At 33.8% G+C, this 15,581-nt stretch overlaps 1 protein-coding gene across 2 annotated transcripts in view; it reads right to left on the bottom strand.

Annotated features, from left to right (window-relative positions):
• Positions 1-15,581, bottom strand: part of Vps13 (vacuolar protein sorting 13C) — a 56,549-nt gene that overhangs the window by 17,947 nt on the left and 23,021 nt on the right. The window contains exons 21-42 of one of the 2 annotated variants that reach the window (XM_068775291.1): positions 15,169-15,324; positions 14,242-14,481; positions 13,501-13,716; positions 12,828-13,097; positions 12,121-12,287; positions 11,424-11,560; positions 10,467-10,630; positions 10,011-10,157; positions 8,981-9,197; positions 7,617-7,763; positions 6,615-6,808; positions 5,763-5,900; positions 5,209-5,361; positions 4,381-4,467; positions 4,137-4,270; positions 3,806-3,914; positions 3,219-3,416; positions 2,312-2,468; positions 1,868-1,986; positions 1,352-1,576; positions 892-1,107; positions 80-121 (exon numbers count right to left, since the gene is read on the bottom strand). In XM_068775291.1, coding sequence (XP_068631392.1) covers positions 80-121; positions 892-1,107; positions 1,352-1,576; positions 1,868-1,986; positions 2,312-2,468; positions 3,219-3,416; positions 3,806-3,914; positions 4,137-4,270; positions 4,381-4,467; positions 5,209-5,361; positions 5,763-5,900; positions 6,615-6,808; positions 7,617-7,763; positions 8,981-9,197; positions 10,011-10,157; positions 10,467-10,630; positions 11,424-11,560; positions 12,121-12,287; positions 12,828-13,097; positions 13,501-13,716; positions 14,242-14,481; positions 15,169-15,324 — 3,633 coding nt within the window. The remainder of the gene's footprint in view (positions 1-79; positions 122-891; positions 1,108-1,351; positions 1,577-1,867; positions 1,987-2,311; positions 2,469-3,218; positions 3,417-3,805; positions 3,915-4,136; positions 4,271-4,380; positions 4,468-5,208; positions 5,362-5,762; positions 5,901-6,614; positions 6,809-7,616; positions 7,764-8,980; positions 9,198-10,010; positions 10,158-10,466; positions 10,631-11,423; positions 11,561-12,120; positions 12,288-12,827; positions 13,098-13,500; positions 13,717-14,241; positions 14,482-15,168; positions 15,325-15,581) is intronic. The other variant, XM_068775292.1, reaches the window with a different exon arrangement.

Raw genomic sequence — 15,581 nt, 5'->3', positions numbered from 1 at the left:
TAAATAAAATGTTAAATGAGCCGGCAAAAGAAAAATCAAGGAAATACATTTGGAACTTGCTAAAGCATCTCAAAGATACCTTGTTGGGTGAACTGGAGTCTTTTTCTGGTTTCTTTGATTTCTGTAACCACGGAATTTTTTATAGCCAATTGAACAGACAAACTACTAATTATTGTTACAGGTTAAGGATATACTACTGGTTCATCTCTATGAGAACTTGAACAAATGAGTCTGATTAAAGTGGTACATACACAGTTATTCTACAAGAATATTGGAGTCTCTACATTGTTATTTGCATTCTTGACAAATCGGAGAGAATTTTTATGGAGGTACCAATGCACTAATGATCATGAATCATTGAAAATGAGTAGTTTTTCACTTAACACATCCTGTTAAAAGTCCCTTGAAATCACCATTTATAAAAAAAAACATCACAAAATATGATTTATAATATGCAAATTTAATTACTGTTTAAGGAACCAGTTTGAATATATTTAACTAATTTATTGCATTACTTATTACTAATAACTAAAAATAAAATGTACATAAGTGTCAAATTTATCATATGATCTCAATCAAAAATAAAAAAAACAGTAATAATATTGCTAGCACAGTAATTACATTGCATATTACCACTTATAAGTTAATTTTATCACTATTTTTTAGAATACATGTTTCTATACTTTTTTTCATTCATGTATGTATGCTTTCGTCCATTTATTTTACTAACATTATTTTTCTTGTATTGAAGAATTTTATCCATGTTTGTTTCTAACTACTTACCTTTTATAATAAAAACACTTTTTTTATAAAAAAAAAACACCAATCCAGGAATGTCTGTATTGTTAGAGTACTGTGAAACTACCTTAAATAAAAGGAATGTATACATACCCTATAGCAGAGTGTAAAACCAGTTTTGTTTAGCATCCAGAAAGGACAATACAATGAAAGCACTTGTGTTCCTTCCATGTCGATACTGTGCATGCCCAAGTCTAGCGTCATCAAAGCTGGACTGTCGTGGGATTCGAATGACCAGACAGACAACTCAGTTTCCTCGTCGGGTAGGTTTTTAGTGCATACCCAACATTTATCTAAATAGCTTTGAATCTGGAAAATAAATTTATAATTAGTTTGTTAAAATAAAAATAATTATTGAATATATGGCTAAAATTCAAAAATTGACCAATTACTTCAACTATTTTTTTAAATCTTCATTTTCTGTTGTGTTAAGTATCAAAAACCATCACAAATACTGTTTAACTTTTTTTGATTGAGATATGAATTGATATTTATAGCAAAGACGTGTCTGGTAAGTTAGTTTATAATAAAAAAGTTAACATGTTATACTAACCATTATAACAATGGATGCTCTGTTCGGTGCAAGGTGAGACAAATGGAACATTTCACCAGGCTTGAATATCTGTGTCCGTTTAAGCCCCAGCTGTGACACCACTATGTCAATAGGCAAGCAATTTTGCAGCTTAACCGCCGGCTTCAGGACTATGTCGTAGCAAGAGGAAGCAAAGGTGTGACGGTTTGTATGCTCGAAGAACACCTGCTCCATGGATCCCACTGCCTAAATTATATTATACACTATTAAAGCATATATATGATGAAGTTCTACAATATAATAATGAATATAACATTTTTTTAATAATTAAGACTCAAAGGTTATATTTTATATTTAGTTATCAGCATTAAGCTTCTTGGTCTATAAAACATTACCTAAACTATGGGGAAAAAAACTAAATAAAAATAATAATTAAATTCTAGGTTCACATTAAATATCGCTCGGAATATTATAAGTATGAATGATTTAATACAAAAACAAAGTAACATAATAGCATAATATTAATTACTAAAGTACCTTAAGGTAGAATTTCTCGCCACTGGTTTTATCTTTCGAGTCACACTGCAACAACTTTGTTATTCTTACTTCATGTTGCAATTCACGCCAAACAAATGGGGACACTGATACTGTGAAGCCTAAAAGTCATATGAAAATAATGATTATTTCACATTTACCTTGAAAGAAAACTAATTTTAAAATGAACACTTCTAAACACCTCATTAAACTAAATAAAAGCTACGTGCGGTGTTTTATAATTTTTGAAAACCTAAGCTAATTCACTTATTAATAAATTATTTATTACAATAAACATATTTTATTATAAAATATTTAGTCGTTTTATTTAATCATAATTATGTTTATAAAAATTTATACAATACTTTTTTTTTGGTTAGAAAGCAAAGTATTTTTACAAATCTTTTCCTAAGTTATTTTTTAACCCTTTTTTTAAAGTTCCCTTACCTTCAACAGAGAAAAATATCTCGGCAGTAGGTGTATGAACAGCTTGAAGAGGCAGTCTGAGGATTCCACCCGGCTTAACCTCACCCAATAAGCGCACCTCATTACCGCTCAGCGTCATGTAGTATACAAATACGTTTACTGACAGAGTATTTGTTACCTGGTTGAGGAAAATTTAACATTACTTTGATATTACATTGTTTTTTTTTTCATATCTATACATTGAGGTCGTTCTTAAAATATGTACACTTTCGGTGTAAAGGGGGTGGGTAGGTGACAAGGAGTTTGAAACGGTACAATAACGAGTCGATCACCGTAAAGATACTTCAATGCTTCTTATAAGCTTCTCAAAATATTTAATAAATCCTTGGATATTTAAGTAATAAAGTAATTATTTGTTTTTTCACATCAAACTTCGTTTTGCATAACAGTTTTCTGAAAGTGCATTTTTAGATTCCAGATTATCAAATTTTCTCAGTTATTAAGTTAATTTTTTTATATGGCTAAGAAAATGTCTTTTTTATGTTACGTTCTTTTATTGGTGTCTATTATATTTTTACACTCAATATACTATTACGGATAGACACAAATCCAAAAACATAAAAATCATAAAAGTTCATTTACGATTCCGTTATTAATTATAAATTGTATAACATGATTTTTTATATAAATATATATTATACATATATATTTTGTACATTTAAATACTATCCCGTTATTACTACTATACATAACTATTTAAAGAATTGTTCTATTTTGTTAATCATCTTTCACTTTAAGACGGAGAGAGGATTGCCTATTGTGAGAATTGCCCACCTTTTTCAGGTGTTGTACATATTCTATGAACGGCCTGATATAAGTAAATACTAGGTGTTGAGTCCTCCGAGGACTGTTATTATCAGTTACTGACCTGCACGATGCTGCGAAGATATATATGCAGAGCCGCTTCTTGCATCACAACATCGGATATAAGGCCACGTGGTTCCACTGCTGCAGCGTGAGGTACATTTTTCTCAAGGTTTCCACTGGGCTGCCGTCTGCCCAAAGTGAAATATCGTTTGTCGGCGCGCTCCACGGGAATCATTACCTCTTCATCGAGTTCTACAATCTGAAATTGTGTTTCAATAACTATTATTCTTACCTTTTCCTTTGTATAACTACTGTACCCGTATATTATTATAGATTAGCATACTTTAACAGGCTTACTGGGTTTGATATGGGAGCTATTAACTTACTACTTTAATATTTACATAACAATCGACCGGATAGATACCCCCTAGTTTTTACAAGACACAAGGGCTCTCAGGCGGAGACCACGACTTAAACACACGAGACTGGTTTTACGTTTTAACGGTGCCCGAGTATTGTGCTACGACTCTATTAAAAGTTAACGGATTGTTCACATTTATGGATGATAGAGGAATTTTTACAATATTTGGTGTTTATATTATAACATCAACTATAAATGAGTCAATAACAGTAATTTAAAGACATTACCTTGACATTTAACTTGAGAGGAGGCGGAGGTTCGTTCAGTTTCATCAAATTTAGACCACCATGCTTCAGTTGTAACGGAACACAAGCTCCCGGCTCTAAAACAACTTCCCTGTAAAATATGTTGGATTAAATAAGAGTATATGTTAAACTAACAAATATACATACATAATACCACAGTGCGAGCGCTAAATTGCCTGCCAAGCGTGGCGATTATATCTCCCATAGATGTCTTTGAGGGAGGCCTATGCCTTGCAGTGGGTGTCTAAGGGCTGAAAAATTTACTATAGAAAATTGTATTTCAATAATTAAGAAATAACAAAAAACTAATTACCTATAATCACTCGATTTGTATTCTTCAGTAAGAAACACTGAGAAGTCTTTGTTGTTTTGCAGCAACAGCTTTGCCGTCAGACCAATACAGTTGTGTAATACGTATGGTGCTCCTAAATATTCCTTTTTCGTTATCTAAAATACAACATATAATGAAAATAATTAATACCTTAAAGTAATATTGTACGTATAGACAACAAACAATTTAATTTAATAATATATCAATAACTATTATATATACGTACATCTTCGATTCTAGTTTTTGATATGAGGGTAGTGTCTGTTTCAGTAGCAATGGCCTCTGTAAATGAGTTTCCAAGTTGTGTCAGCACCTACAAATATACATAAGAGAATAATTAATAAAAATAATTATTTATATCAGAAAACTTACAAATTTATTAATATGGCGCAGTTAAGAATCACTCGCCGAATCCAACTCGAATGGCTGGTGGTCGAGAAGCTCCGAAACACCTTGACCAAAATACCGCAATGTTTGAGGAAGATGGTCTTTGACCAGTGTGTGCTGCTGGTAATGTGAGACGTGGTCGCTAATAGAAAGAGCTGCTCGGAGTTTCACTGCGATACCGAATCAGAAATAATTATATCTGAAGAAGAACCAAAGTTACCGACGTAGTTCCAAGAGTTGCTTGTTTGAAGTGGCAGTGGGCGTGGCAAATCGCTTGTGCAACCGATTGCCGTTGCGGACGATAAGTTCGCGAGCGGAAACCACGTGCCAATAGATACCGGTAGATGAGTCGTGGGTAGGACCCCACTAGGTGGACCGACGACATAGTTAAGGTTTGAGGAAGAAGCAGCGATTTCTCCGAAACGCACAAACATCTTATTTCCGCAATAACCTAATAATTATAAATATTTTATTCATATCTTAATGTTTAGATATAATCTAGCATAATAATGGCAAAGTCTATGTACGCCTATAACAGGCAAACATTTTATTTTGAACTACTGTAAACTTATATTAAGTTTTTCTAACTGCATGCCTATTTAGAATAAATAAATAAATAATACAAGTAACATTGTTTTCTCTTATTGTGACAATTAATTAAACCTACCTCCATGCCACTTCTTGTAATAGTGATTTCGAGAGGTTCACTGCTAGAAATGGTGATGGTTTTGTTAGCCTGCCTCTGTGCGACGGCTTGCAAATTAACAGCTTCGTCGGTGGTGTCTATTTGCGTGTGACTCTCTTGTGGTTTCATTACAACCTATAAACAATAAAATTATGTTAATTAAATTCATTTTTTTTTACCTTAAATCCACAAAATTGTTATTGTACATGTTTACTAGATTCATCATCCTAAACCCAAGAAAGTAATTTATGTTCAATGAGAGAGTGATGAGAAGAAAATTAATTCTTATGATTCCTGTCATATTATATTATATTACCATATTTACACAGGTTACATCCGAAAGGCTTTGACGAGTTTGAATGAAACATAGCTAGCTGTCACACTCAATGTCATATAGCACCCAAAAATAAATTCTTGAATTAAAAAGAACTTTATAGGGACACGATGAAGAAAGACGCTTTATCCGTTATTAAAAAAATCCAAAAGACTGGACGAAAAATAGCTGAATTGACATTGAATGGTAAACCACAATTTACCTCCATCTTTAGTTCCCATGGCACATGTCTATACTGTGAATCCTTGAGCACCTCTACAGGCTCGATGAGGGGTTCCCACATGGCGCGCCCGATGTTGTAATACGACACCTGCATCGCCCATGTAGACTCCATGTAAAGCTGAAGAATTAATAAAAAATAACAAATTTTTAGGATATATAATTATTTTAAGTGTATACACGACCTCATAGACGCGTCATTGGTAGGTTCCCTTTGTAGGGAAGTCGCTTTATGCGAGCAGCGCAAGACAGTTCATTGTGACGGTTTTTGGATGAGACAGTTGCAGTGGGCGGAATATCTACTTTTACACCTAAGAGTACTGACAATTGCAGAAATTAGGCACTATATGAATTGTATAATCAACCTACTTTACTCAATTCTTTATTAATTTATTATTCACTAAAAATTCATATACAACAACCAAAGTTTACGAACTATTTTCTAAATATATTTTGTATAATTTTTCTTCTAAATACAGGTATAATGTTTAATTGACACTATTCAAAGTAAGACTATGTAACAAGCAGAAAGCGGCTGGGGGTCAAAGGTTCTAAAGTCGAGACATACACTCACGTGGTAAACAGAGAACCTTGTTAAAGTCGTATGAAATCTATAGAGGTGGCCTATTTCTAGCAGTGAACATCCTACAGCTAAAATTATGATTATCTTGATAATGAAATTATTACATAAAATGATACTGAAATAACGATAACAATCTCACAAAATATAGAAAACCTATACGTGTAAATATTGTTAATCAGGTTATTTCATCAAATACCTTTTACTGCTTCGATATTTTTAATTTTGGTAATAAAAAAAAATAAAAAAACTCACATCAGAACTCCAATCTTTAACTTGTGCGGTGAGTGAAGCCTGCATGACAAGTACTGGGATGGTTTCATTACCAATGTCCATTTCCAACGACACGACAATGGATGGACTCGACAGCAGGCATATTTCACCCATAGGCGGCTTCACTAGTTCGTTGCTAGAATCAGACTCGAGGTTGATAGCTTCCTCTGCTTCTTCTGGAAATTAATTTAGACTGATTAATTGCAATAATTGTTTCTTTGAATTAGCTTAATAAACACCAGTTCTTCGTTATGATTAAATGGCCCCTGCTATTGTGGGCCTCTCGCTCTCTTCTATCATTATTTATGAGACAGGGCATCACAATTAAATTTTTGTTTATTCTAGATTTATTTATTTCCCAATAGTGTTTTTTTTTCCTATTCTTTTAATTTCTTTCGCGACCTGTAATATTTTCACCTTTTTTCTAATTACGTCCTCAATTATCGCTCTTATTGCTCTTACTGTTAATTGAACTTTTACATATATTTTCAATAGGATATGTTTGAAGCCGCCTGCATCCAGCGTCTTACTAAAACCTTAACAAGATTGTCTGACTAACTTCTAGGAGGATATACTATGTTAAACAACAGTTAAGAGCGCATGCTTATATTTTCTTATTAAATATCGACGTATAGATCGCTCGCGTTAGGAATGAAGTAACCATTCAAATCGTTCCTAATTATAAATTACGGACTATAAATATTGCAAACATGAATTACCTTAAATTATATTTAAATAACATTAACTTCAGTTTACATAATAATCTCAGTAAAAAACTGTGAAGACATATTATTGTATTACTTAAACTTAAACCGCTGTACTGAACCTTAGGTAACCGTTCTATTAGTCCACCGTCAACGCTCTTGTGCTCTTTTTTCGCAAGTGCCAGTACAGTTGTACCGGCAGCCATTTAATACCGTTTATTCAATTTTATTAATAAAATTAAGAGTAAAATATGAATTGTTAATTTTACTATGAACATACCAGTTTTCAGGAACCAATAGGAGTTAGGCCGGAAAGGTTGTATAGCCCATAAGTTGTCGTATATAATGGCCTTGTCGTCTTCCTCGAAGTTGTCTTCCTCACGACTAGTCATCGTAGCCAGAACTCGGTTTAATAAACCTATGATATCTAGAAACAATAAACAACATTTATTTAATAAATCCACATTTTATAATATTTTTTATTAATAACACTGACGAGAACAAGCAAAATGAACGAACCTTCATCGGTTCATGTTATAATAATCATTTTTGATAAAGTAACTAAACATGCCAAGTGATACTTCTTGTCCATTTAAAAGTAGGTTCATTATCTTGTGTATAATTAAAATCAAAATTCTGCATAGCACCAAATTTTCACTAGACTCTTTAAGACTTTTTTCAATTATTTATAGCCTTTTTGAAAGCTACAATTATGTTCACACACAACACTGTCTGTCAGTGTAAAAGAAGAGCCTTATAAATATGTCCAACCATTGTACTTTATTAGCCGAAAAAAGTTGATAAAACGCTCATTAAACAAACACTTTCAAACAAGTGAAAGAGACATATATGTGAGTGTCAACAAGAATAAATTCAAAAACGCGTTTATATGGGGCTACTTTTCAAAAGGTGTGCAAGTAACAATTTATTTAATCGCCGTCTCAATCTATTTACTGCCTAATTATCCTATGTAATTGTATTTGTTATTTCAAGTAACACAAAAAGCTACAAATGAAACAGGAACCAAGGCAAGATAACACCAAATCACACAAGAGAAAAATATGTAAAAAATCAACTTATATGTTAAAAAGGGAATAATTGACATCCAAGAGAACACGATTGCATCCTACTAGTTATAGGTGCATGTAAACGCATCTTTAGCTCTAGCACTAATCAATGATATAAGTTTGGCAACACCTATGACTAATGTTCTTGAAAATCTTTTGGTATTTGTTACCTTGTCCACCATCATCATAATTTTAGCCGTAAGACACATTTCTAATAAGACAAAACAAGGTCATTTGTCTATCCACAAGGTGAACGCCCTACGCTGCGTAATTTAGTGCGAGGTTTCTACTCCAGAACCTTAAGGCTCCAGCGACCATACGTTCCGCACCCTAAGCGACCTGTCCGCTCTCAACTTGCAAATCCGCTGGGTAACGTCGGTTATTTTCGTTTGTCTACAGATCTCTTCGTCGAATTTTGACCTTCTAGAAAAATCCCGAGTCCTGACAAAGCCTTCGACATGGCTCGTTGAGCGAATGTGAGTATCTATATCCCAAGTCATATTATAATATATCTGTATCCTAAGTCATCATTGGTAACACACATTGTTACCATGTTATTACAACTTATACTACATACCAGGGGAAACAGTGAGCTTGATGTCAGAGACCGCTAAATCGATATGAGGTCCACTTGCAGGCGGTTGCGATAACGCCAAGGATACATGAGCAGGTGCAAGCAATGTTCGTGGTGCACCAGAGCGACCCAGCTGTCGAAGCACCAGCTGCAAACCAGATATGCCACCTTCCGCTACCATGCGCTCCACGGTACGACGAAGTTTGAAACGCGCCTCCATCTAAATGTAATAAACAGCAATGTTAATACATTATCACTAAATTTCCGAAAGATCAATCAATTTTAATTTACGTTCAATCTTTTGTTAGTCAATAACCCCTGAACATATGATCAGTCTTTATTGCAACCTGATTTTATTTGAAGACGAACTTCGATTAACGAACAATCATCCGAAAAAGGGGATACAAACTAGCTAATCGGTGAACTTGATCGACTTATCAATGATTTATAATTTGAATTACAGGTATCTTATATACGGTATATATATACGGTAAAAAATAACAGTGATTTTTTTCTACATACTTCTCCGTAAATAAACGTATTTTTTTACATTTTTGTGAACTTTTTCGTATCATTTGATACAAAATTTGTTGCTTACACTAAACTTTCACCTACGCAAGTTTAATTTTCACCTGGACTTATTCAATTATAAACGACACTATCGTTTTTTTTTATTATCAGTTTTAAAAGACATAGCTATTAAATAAAAAGAGACGAGTAACTTTCGTCGACGCTTAACTTTTGACTATAGATTCAACAGTCCTAAGCCAGAATTTCAAAGAATTTCTTAGAAACATTTAGAAATGTAAAGTAATTTAGGTTAAATTAACAAGAGTGCAACAGGAAATACTTTTTTAATGTATATATATAACATTAAATCGGAGGTTTTTTGCTCTGATTGATCTTTCAGAATGTGGCTGTTTATTTTTCTTTCAGACATTTGACTGTAAAACACGAAAACATATAATCTATAGTTAACAAGTATATATACATTTATATTTTAAGAGATTGACATAATTGTAAACAATCTTACATTCAGCACCAAGGCATCGCATTCTTTTTGCTCGAGAGATTCAACAAGTATAATATCGGGTTGTTCAATTTTAATGTTGACCGTCATCATAGATGGCTTCTGTTGCGGTTCCACTGGAGGCGCACTGGCCACTGATGTCTTCTTTTTCTATAATCAAAAAACTATATTATACTGGGCACATGAAGACAGGCAGCACCGGATATAAAGGCGAACAAGCCGGACAACTATTGGGACGCCATATTTTGAAGTGCGCGAACATAAAAATGAAATATATATATTTTTTACAATATTAATTTTCTCTGCCTAGTTAAAGAAATTGGTTTTAGGATGAACAAATTATTTTCATATATGTAATAACTTGAAACTTATCCGCATTTTAAAACAATATTGTTTAAGAATATTAATAATGTTATAATGTAAAAAAAAATCTTGAATATTAATAAAAAAAAATCTCACAGCGGTCACATCAAAGGCTTTGTCATTGGATGGTCTGACGATTTTGAGGTCACTGTCGGAAGAGTCAGGTGTGTCGTCCGTTAGGCCAGTGGTCATAAATTCAGCTATTTTATTCAGGAAATCCATTGCCAGAATCAGATTGAAACTGAATATTCTCATGTCAACTGAAAAAGTCGTATGATATTGTTATTAATAGGAAATTTATTGCATAAAAATAGTTTACTCACATAATTAATATACTTTATAATTTAATATCGTTAACATTTGATCATACCAGTTTTTCTACACGAACTCTGTTCCTCAATAGAGCTGAAGGCTCATGTTTTGTATGACATTATAAAGATTCATAATTTTTTAACCAAAAATTTATATATTTTTTTAATATCTGCTCCCGAAACCGCTGTACCGTGCTTAACCCTTTCGCTGCGGAGCGCCTAAAAATGAATAACTCTCTCAGCAGCCGGCGCGATAGCAGATTGTCTGTACGAACGACATGTATTTGGTTATCTGACAAAATATTCGCACAGGAATCGTATGCAGCTATCGCGTTGGTAACAAACAAATTAATGATCATAACCATGCATCATCGACACGATCATGTAAAACAAATGTACGGCGCTAGAAGGCGATGACCACTACGAGAAAGCGTCTATAGCCAGCGCCAGAAGGCGCTGATCGCTAAGAGAAAGCGTTTATAGCCGAGCGGCAGAAGGCGCTGTTCGCTGAGAAAGTGTCTATAGTCGAGCGCCAAAAGGCGCTGTTCGCAGCGAAAGGTTTAAAGAGCGCACCGAAGTGGGGCCAAAGAAAAAGAAATGCGTGATCGCCGGAACGGAGCGTCCGATGTCTTCCCCCTCCTCCTTACCGCCCCGACGCACGCATACCTAAAGCGTGGTACAGTGGTTTTCGTAACATCCAAGTCATCCAATATCAAAGTAAATGAATTTCTTTATTGCTTACTAAACGTATCTGAATTCTTCATGGTGTACGTGACGTCAATCATGCTGCGTATCTTATCGTTAGCCTCCATTATAACGTCTGGATCTACCGTCCGCTCTAATACTATTTCTTGGTTATCGCGACGTCGTTCCAAATACCTTAAACAATAAAGTCTTATAGATTTTCGAATGCATAAAGTGGACGAGTTGGCTCTATAACAACGAAAAGGATTATTTCATCTTAAAAATACTGGAATGCAAAAGGCAAAGATACGATTAACTATACCTGCTCGTATGAGTAAAACGACAGCAATTTTAGTAATTTCATCTACTAGTAGCTTATTAAAGCAGTCTCCATATTTTTTTTTTATTAATATTAATCGTAGTAACACAAAATCTCTGCTAATCGAATACATTGCTCGTGCAATACTAATACCAATGGTCGTTAGGACCGAAAGGTTTCCGGGCTGGTGGCAATCTAGTTCACGAGCCCTTCCGCTCCGTGAACTCAGTACCGACGAAGCTGTAAAAGCCCTAGGGAAACAGTACTAACATCATCAAAGAAAAAGCAGGGTTGGTCGCGTGAAATCACTGGATGCGGGCAGCGCAATATCGGTCATTACTACTATTGATCTTAGAGGGAGGTCTGTGCTTCGCAATGGGCATCTTCTATCAGGTGATATAATGATGAGCATGATAATTAGTTATAGACAACATACCGAGTAATTTTGGCGCCTCTGTCAGGTCTAGTATCATCCAAAGTACAGTCGACAAGAAGAACTGACGTGTGGATGGAGCCATCAGAAAACATGCGTCCCTTTACCGACAATAACGCAAGACAAAAACGAGCCAGGTCGACGTCATCTTCGCTCGACGAAAAGTCCATCTAGACATAAAAAATGTCAATGTGGGTTATGCTTTAATTACATATGCATTATGTGATACACTTGTGACGCAATATAGAGATTCTTCTTGAAAATCTATTTATAAAATACTAGGTTAAGACAGATTTAGTTAAATTCATCTTCATCGAAAACTAGGTTAATAGAAAGAAGACTGTGCTTTTTCTTTAAAAATCTATAAATTAATTGAATAATAACTCATTGAGATTACAGGGAAGCGTTTTGTCAAAAGCACACAGTTGCCCAAAATGGAGATATACTTTTTTTAGAAGCTTGAAGAAACTCGTAGTATTTCTAGAGCTAGTCGTTTAGACATCGCCATTTTTCTAATATTTACTACTATTTGTTTGCTCTTATTTGTAACTTTTACTTCATGTAACTTTCATATACACTAAACAATGTAAGCAAAGAAATTACCATTAATAACATCCAAGTATAACCATGTATAACTACATTACGCGTAATTAGAACAAATCGTAAGATATTAAAATTTTGTATATAAATTTATATATACATATACTCACAGAGCCTGTGTTCAACAGATCAATAACAAAACTATCCATGGTGAACGCAAACTTGATGGTAGTCCGTGGTTTCTTGTCCTCGGTGGGCGTGACTGGGGCTGAAGCTGGCTTCACTTGCCCTTTGCTCACTTGACTTCTGACACCCGATCTTGAAGTTGCTCTTTGTAGACTTGGAGCGGGTTTTATTTCTTCCACTCTCGTTTGTCCTTCTTGAAGATTTTGATTCAAAATCTTCATGATACTCTTATAATCGCTGTGGCCAACCGTAATCTAATAAAAAAAAATAACAATTTTTATTTTGTTAAATTTTATCAATTATTTTGCCTCTCATATCTATACTCTCTACGAGATTGAATCAGGAAGGAGAAGATCCGTAGATAACCGAAAGTGGCAGAGGACCGGCCACATAGCGCATAGAATGGTTATGCGCAGCGTACGATTTTCGCTCACAAGGTGTACCAGACGGCTTTGTTAAAGTTCGTTGTAAGAAAGGCTGTAGTAAAGGCTTCGATGGCAATGCATGCAGTTTTCAGGCTGTATTTTACTAATCAGTGTGGGAAAACTTTGTCGAACAGTGAATATCATACGATTTAAATTGTTGGAATAGTGATAAGTGCGTGTAGAGAACATAAAATAATTACGATCATATGAAATGTTAATCAAAATAACTTACAGCAATTGTATTCATCCGTCCTGAGATATCTAAGTCTGGCAATGTCTCGTACCACTGTGAAAGGCTCCTTTTCACAAACAGCTTAAAACTTGTCGGTCGCAAAAGTTTTCTTTCCTGAGCTACATCCTGATAGTTGCTTCTGAGCACAACACAGGAGAGTTTCATATCTTCAAGTTCCAGCATCAGTTCATCAACCGTGACTTTATTGTTGACGTCCTATATAAAATAAAATATAAAAAAATTAATTATATCTTAACTTTATTAAAAATTTTAAAATATTATTTAAAAAAATCAAGTAACTATACATAAAATATATGTAGAAAAAAATCCAAATTTAAAAGTCAAAGATACTTCATGGATGGCGCTTTAAACAATAGTATTCGAAACGACTACAAAATCATTCGTAAAAAAAACACTTCGAAATGCCAAGTTACAATTTATTTAACAATTTTATTAAAACGGAAGTAAAATTAGTTAAAGTTCTATATATAACATATGGATACAAGCCTACTAAAATTAATTCTATTAATAGATCAACACAATTTATTTCGAGATATTTACATATATATCAAAATTTAAATAGGATATCAACAAACAATAGTTTTAAAATTGAATGGTCATATCTTAAAAACTAAAAAGATTGATCGAGAATTTTTTTAATATTATCTTCATTGTGTCAGACGTAAATATTATCTATATTATGGAAACACGATGACGTTGTTTAAAATATACAATACTTACTGCAACTGGTAGGTCAACAAATCTGTTGTTGAGAGTCATACGACCGAGGTCGACCAAAACGGCATTGCGACTGTTAGAATTTTCTGGAACGAGAATGATCGGAGCTGCTAGGCGAACTTTGAGGGACAGCTTCGTTAGATTTTGGTACGCATTCTGTACGTTAGCACGCGCTGCGTCCGCCGCTTGCGACGACGCGTCGATGATCGCTTGCTGTGCTGTTTGGAAGTTGTTCAAGAATTCCTGGAAATTCATATATGCTATAAATTCCTTAAATCGGGATCTATTATCAAACAACAATTACAGCTGATAATTATATGGTTGTATTCGCAGCATAAGGCATCTAAAATGTGGACATATGACGTTAAGTTCATTGTAAGTCGTTAAATACAGACTGCTTCTGGTCTTGTTTGAAATCTACGAGAAACTGTCCAGCAACTGCGGCTGAAATATTGATGATAATTTACTAAAACTACATGGTTCTTGTTATTCTAAGCCTAAATAAATAATAAATACTTGATTCTGTTTCAATGGCATGTAGATCATCACTTAAACTCCCTTTAAGTCCTTGGAGATATAATTTATCGAAAAATCTATATTACGTATTTTTAACTAACTTTATTTTCTGACTATATTTCTACTACAAATCTATACTTCTCTAATTTTTGGATGTTTATATTTATGTTTGACCGTAAGTGTTACTCAAACGATAGATGGAAATCGGTATTGTAATGAACTTATTTTGAAAAAAAAAAATTACACTTTATATCCATCCGTTATTATAATTTCCATATTTTTTCTCTAAATACACGTGACATAAAACGAATGATTAAATTAATTTTATAGGGTTAGCCACAACGCCATCAGCCGATTCAGTTTGATATGATTTATGGGACACTTATATAATTAGTAGTGTATAAAAGTACTTACCAGCATTGAAGTTACGAACCAATTAAGGAAAACTATACGCAGGCAATTAATTTGTGCGTCTATCGACATGTTGACGTCGCTCACATTCGGGTATTGATCCAAATTGTACATCACTATCTGTACATTAATTACATCTCCTCCTAGCACTTTGAGAATCTGTTCAAAAAACATCATTAATAAAAAAATTAATTATGTAAACTATATGGCATGCTTGATTATATACATAAGAACTTTAAAGAGATGATCGTATAGCTCATTTGTAAGCAAAAAATTTAAAACATTTTAATCGCCTTATATAAAGTGATCGCTTTGAAATATGTTACACAAATTTATATTTTCAATTAAAATGCTATGTGCCAATAATTTTGACAGTAAAAAATCTGCAGGGACAGGACAGATAGTAAACAATAATT

The sequence above is a fragment of the Battus philenor genome, unplaced genomic scaffold, assembly GCF_028537555.1.
Source record: "Battus philenor isolate CCGP_79_NKW_IND1 unplaced genomic scaffold, ilBatPhil1.0.hap1 SCAF_8, whole genome shotgun sequence".
Lineage (NCBI taxonomy): Eukaryota > Metazoa > Arthropoda > Insecta > Lepidoptera > Papilionidae > Battus > Battus philenor.
Note: the sequence above shows the minus strand (reverse complement) of the source record. Positions and strands in the feature narration are given on the sequence as shown.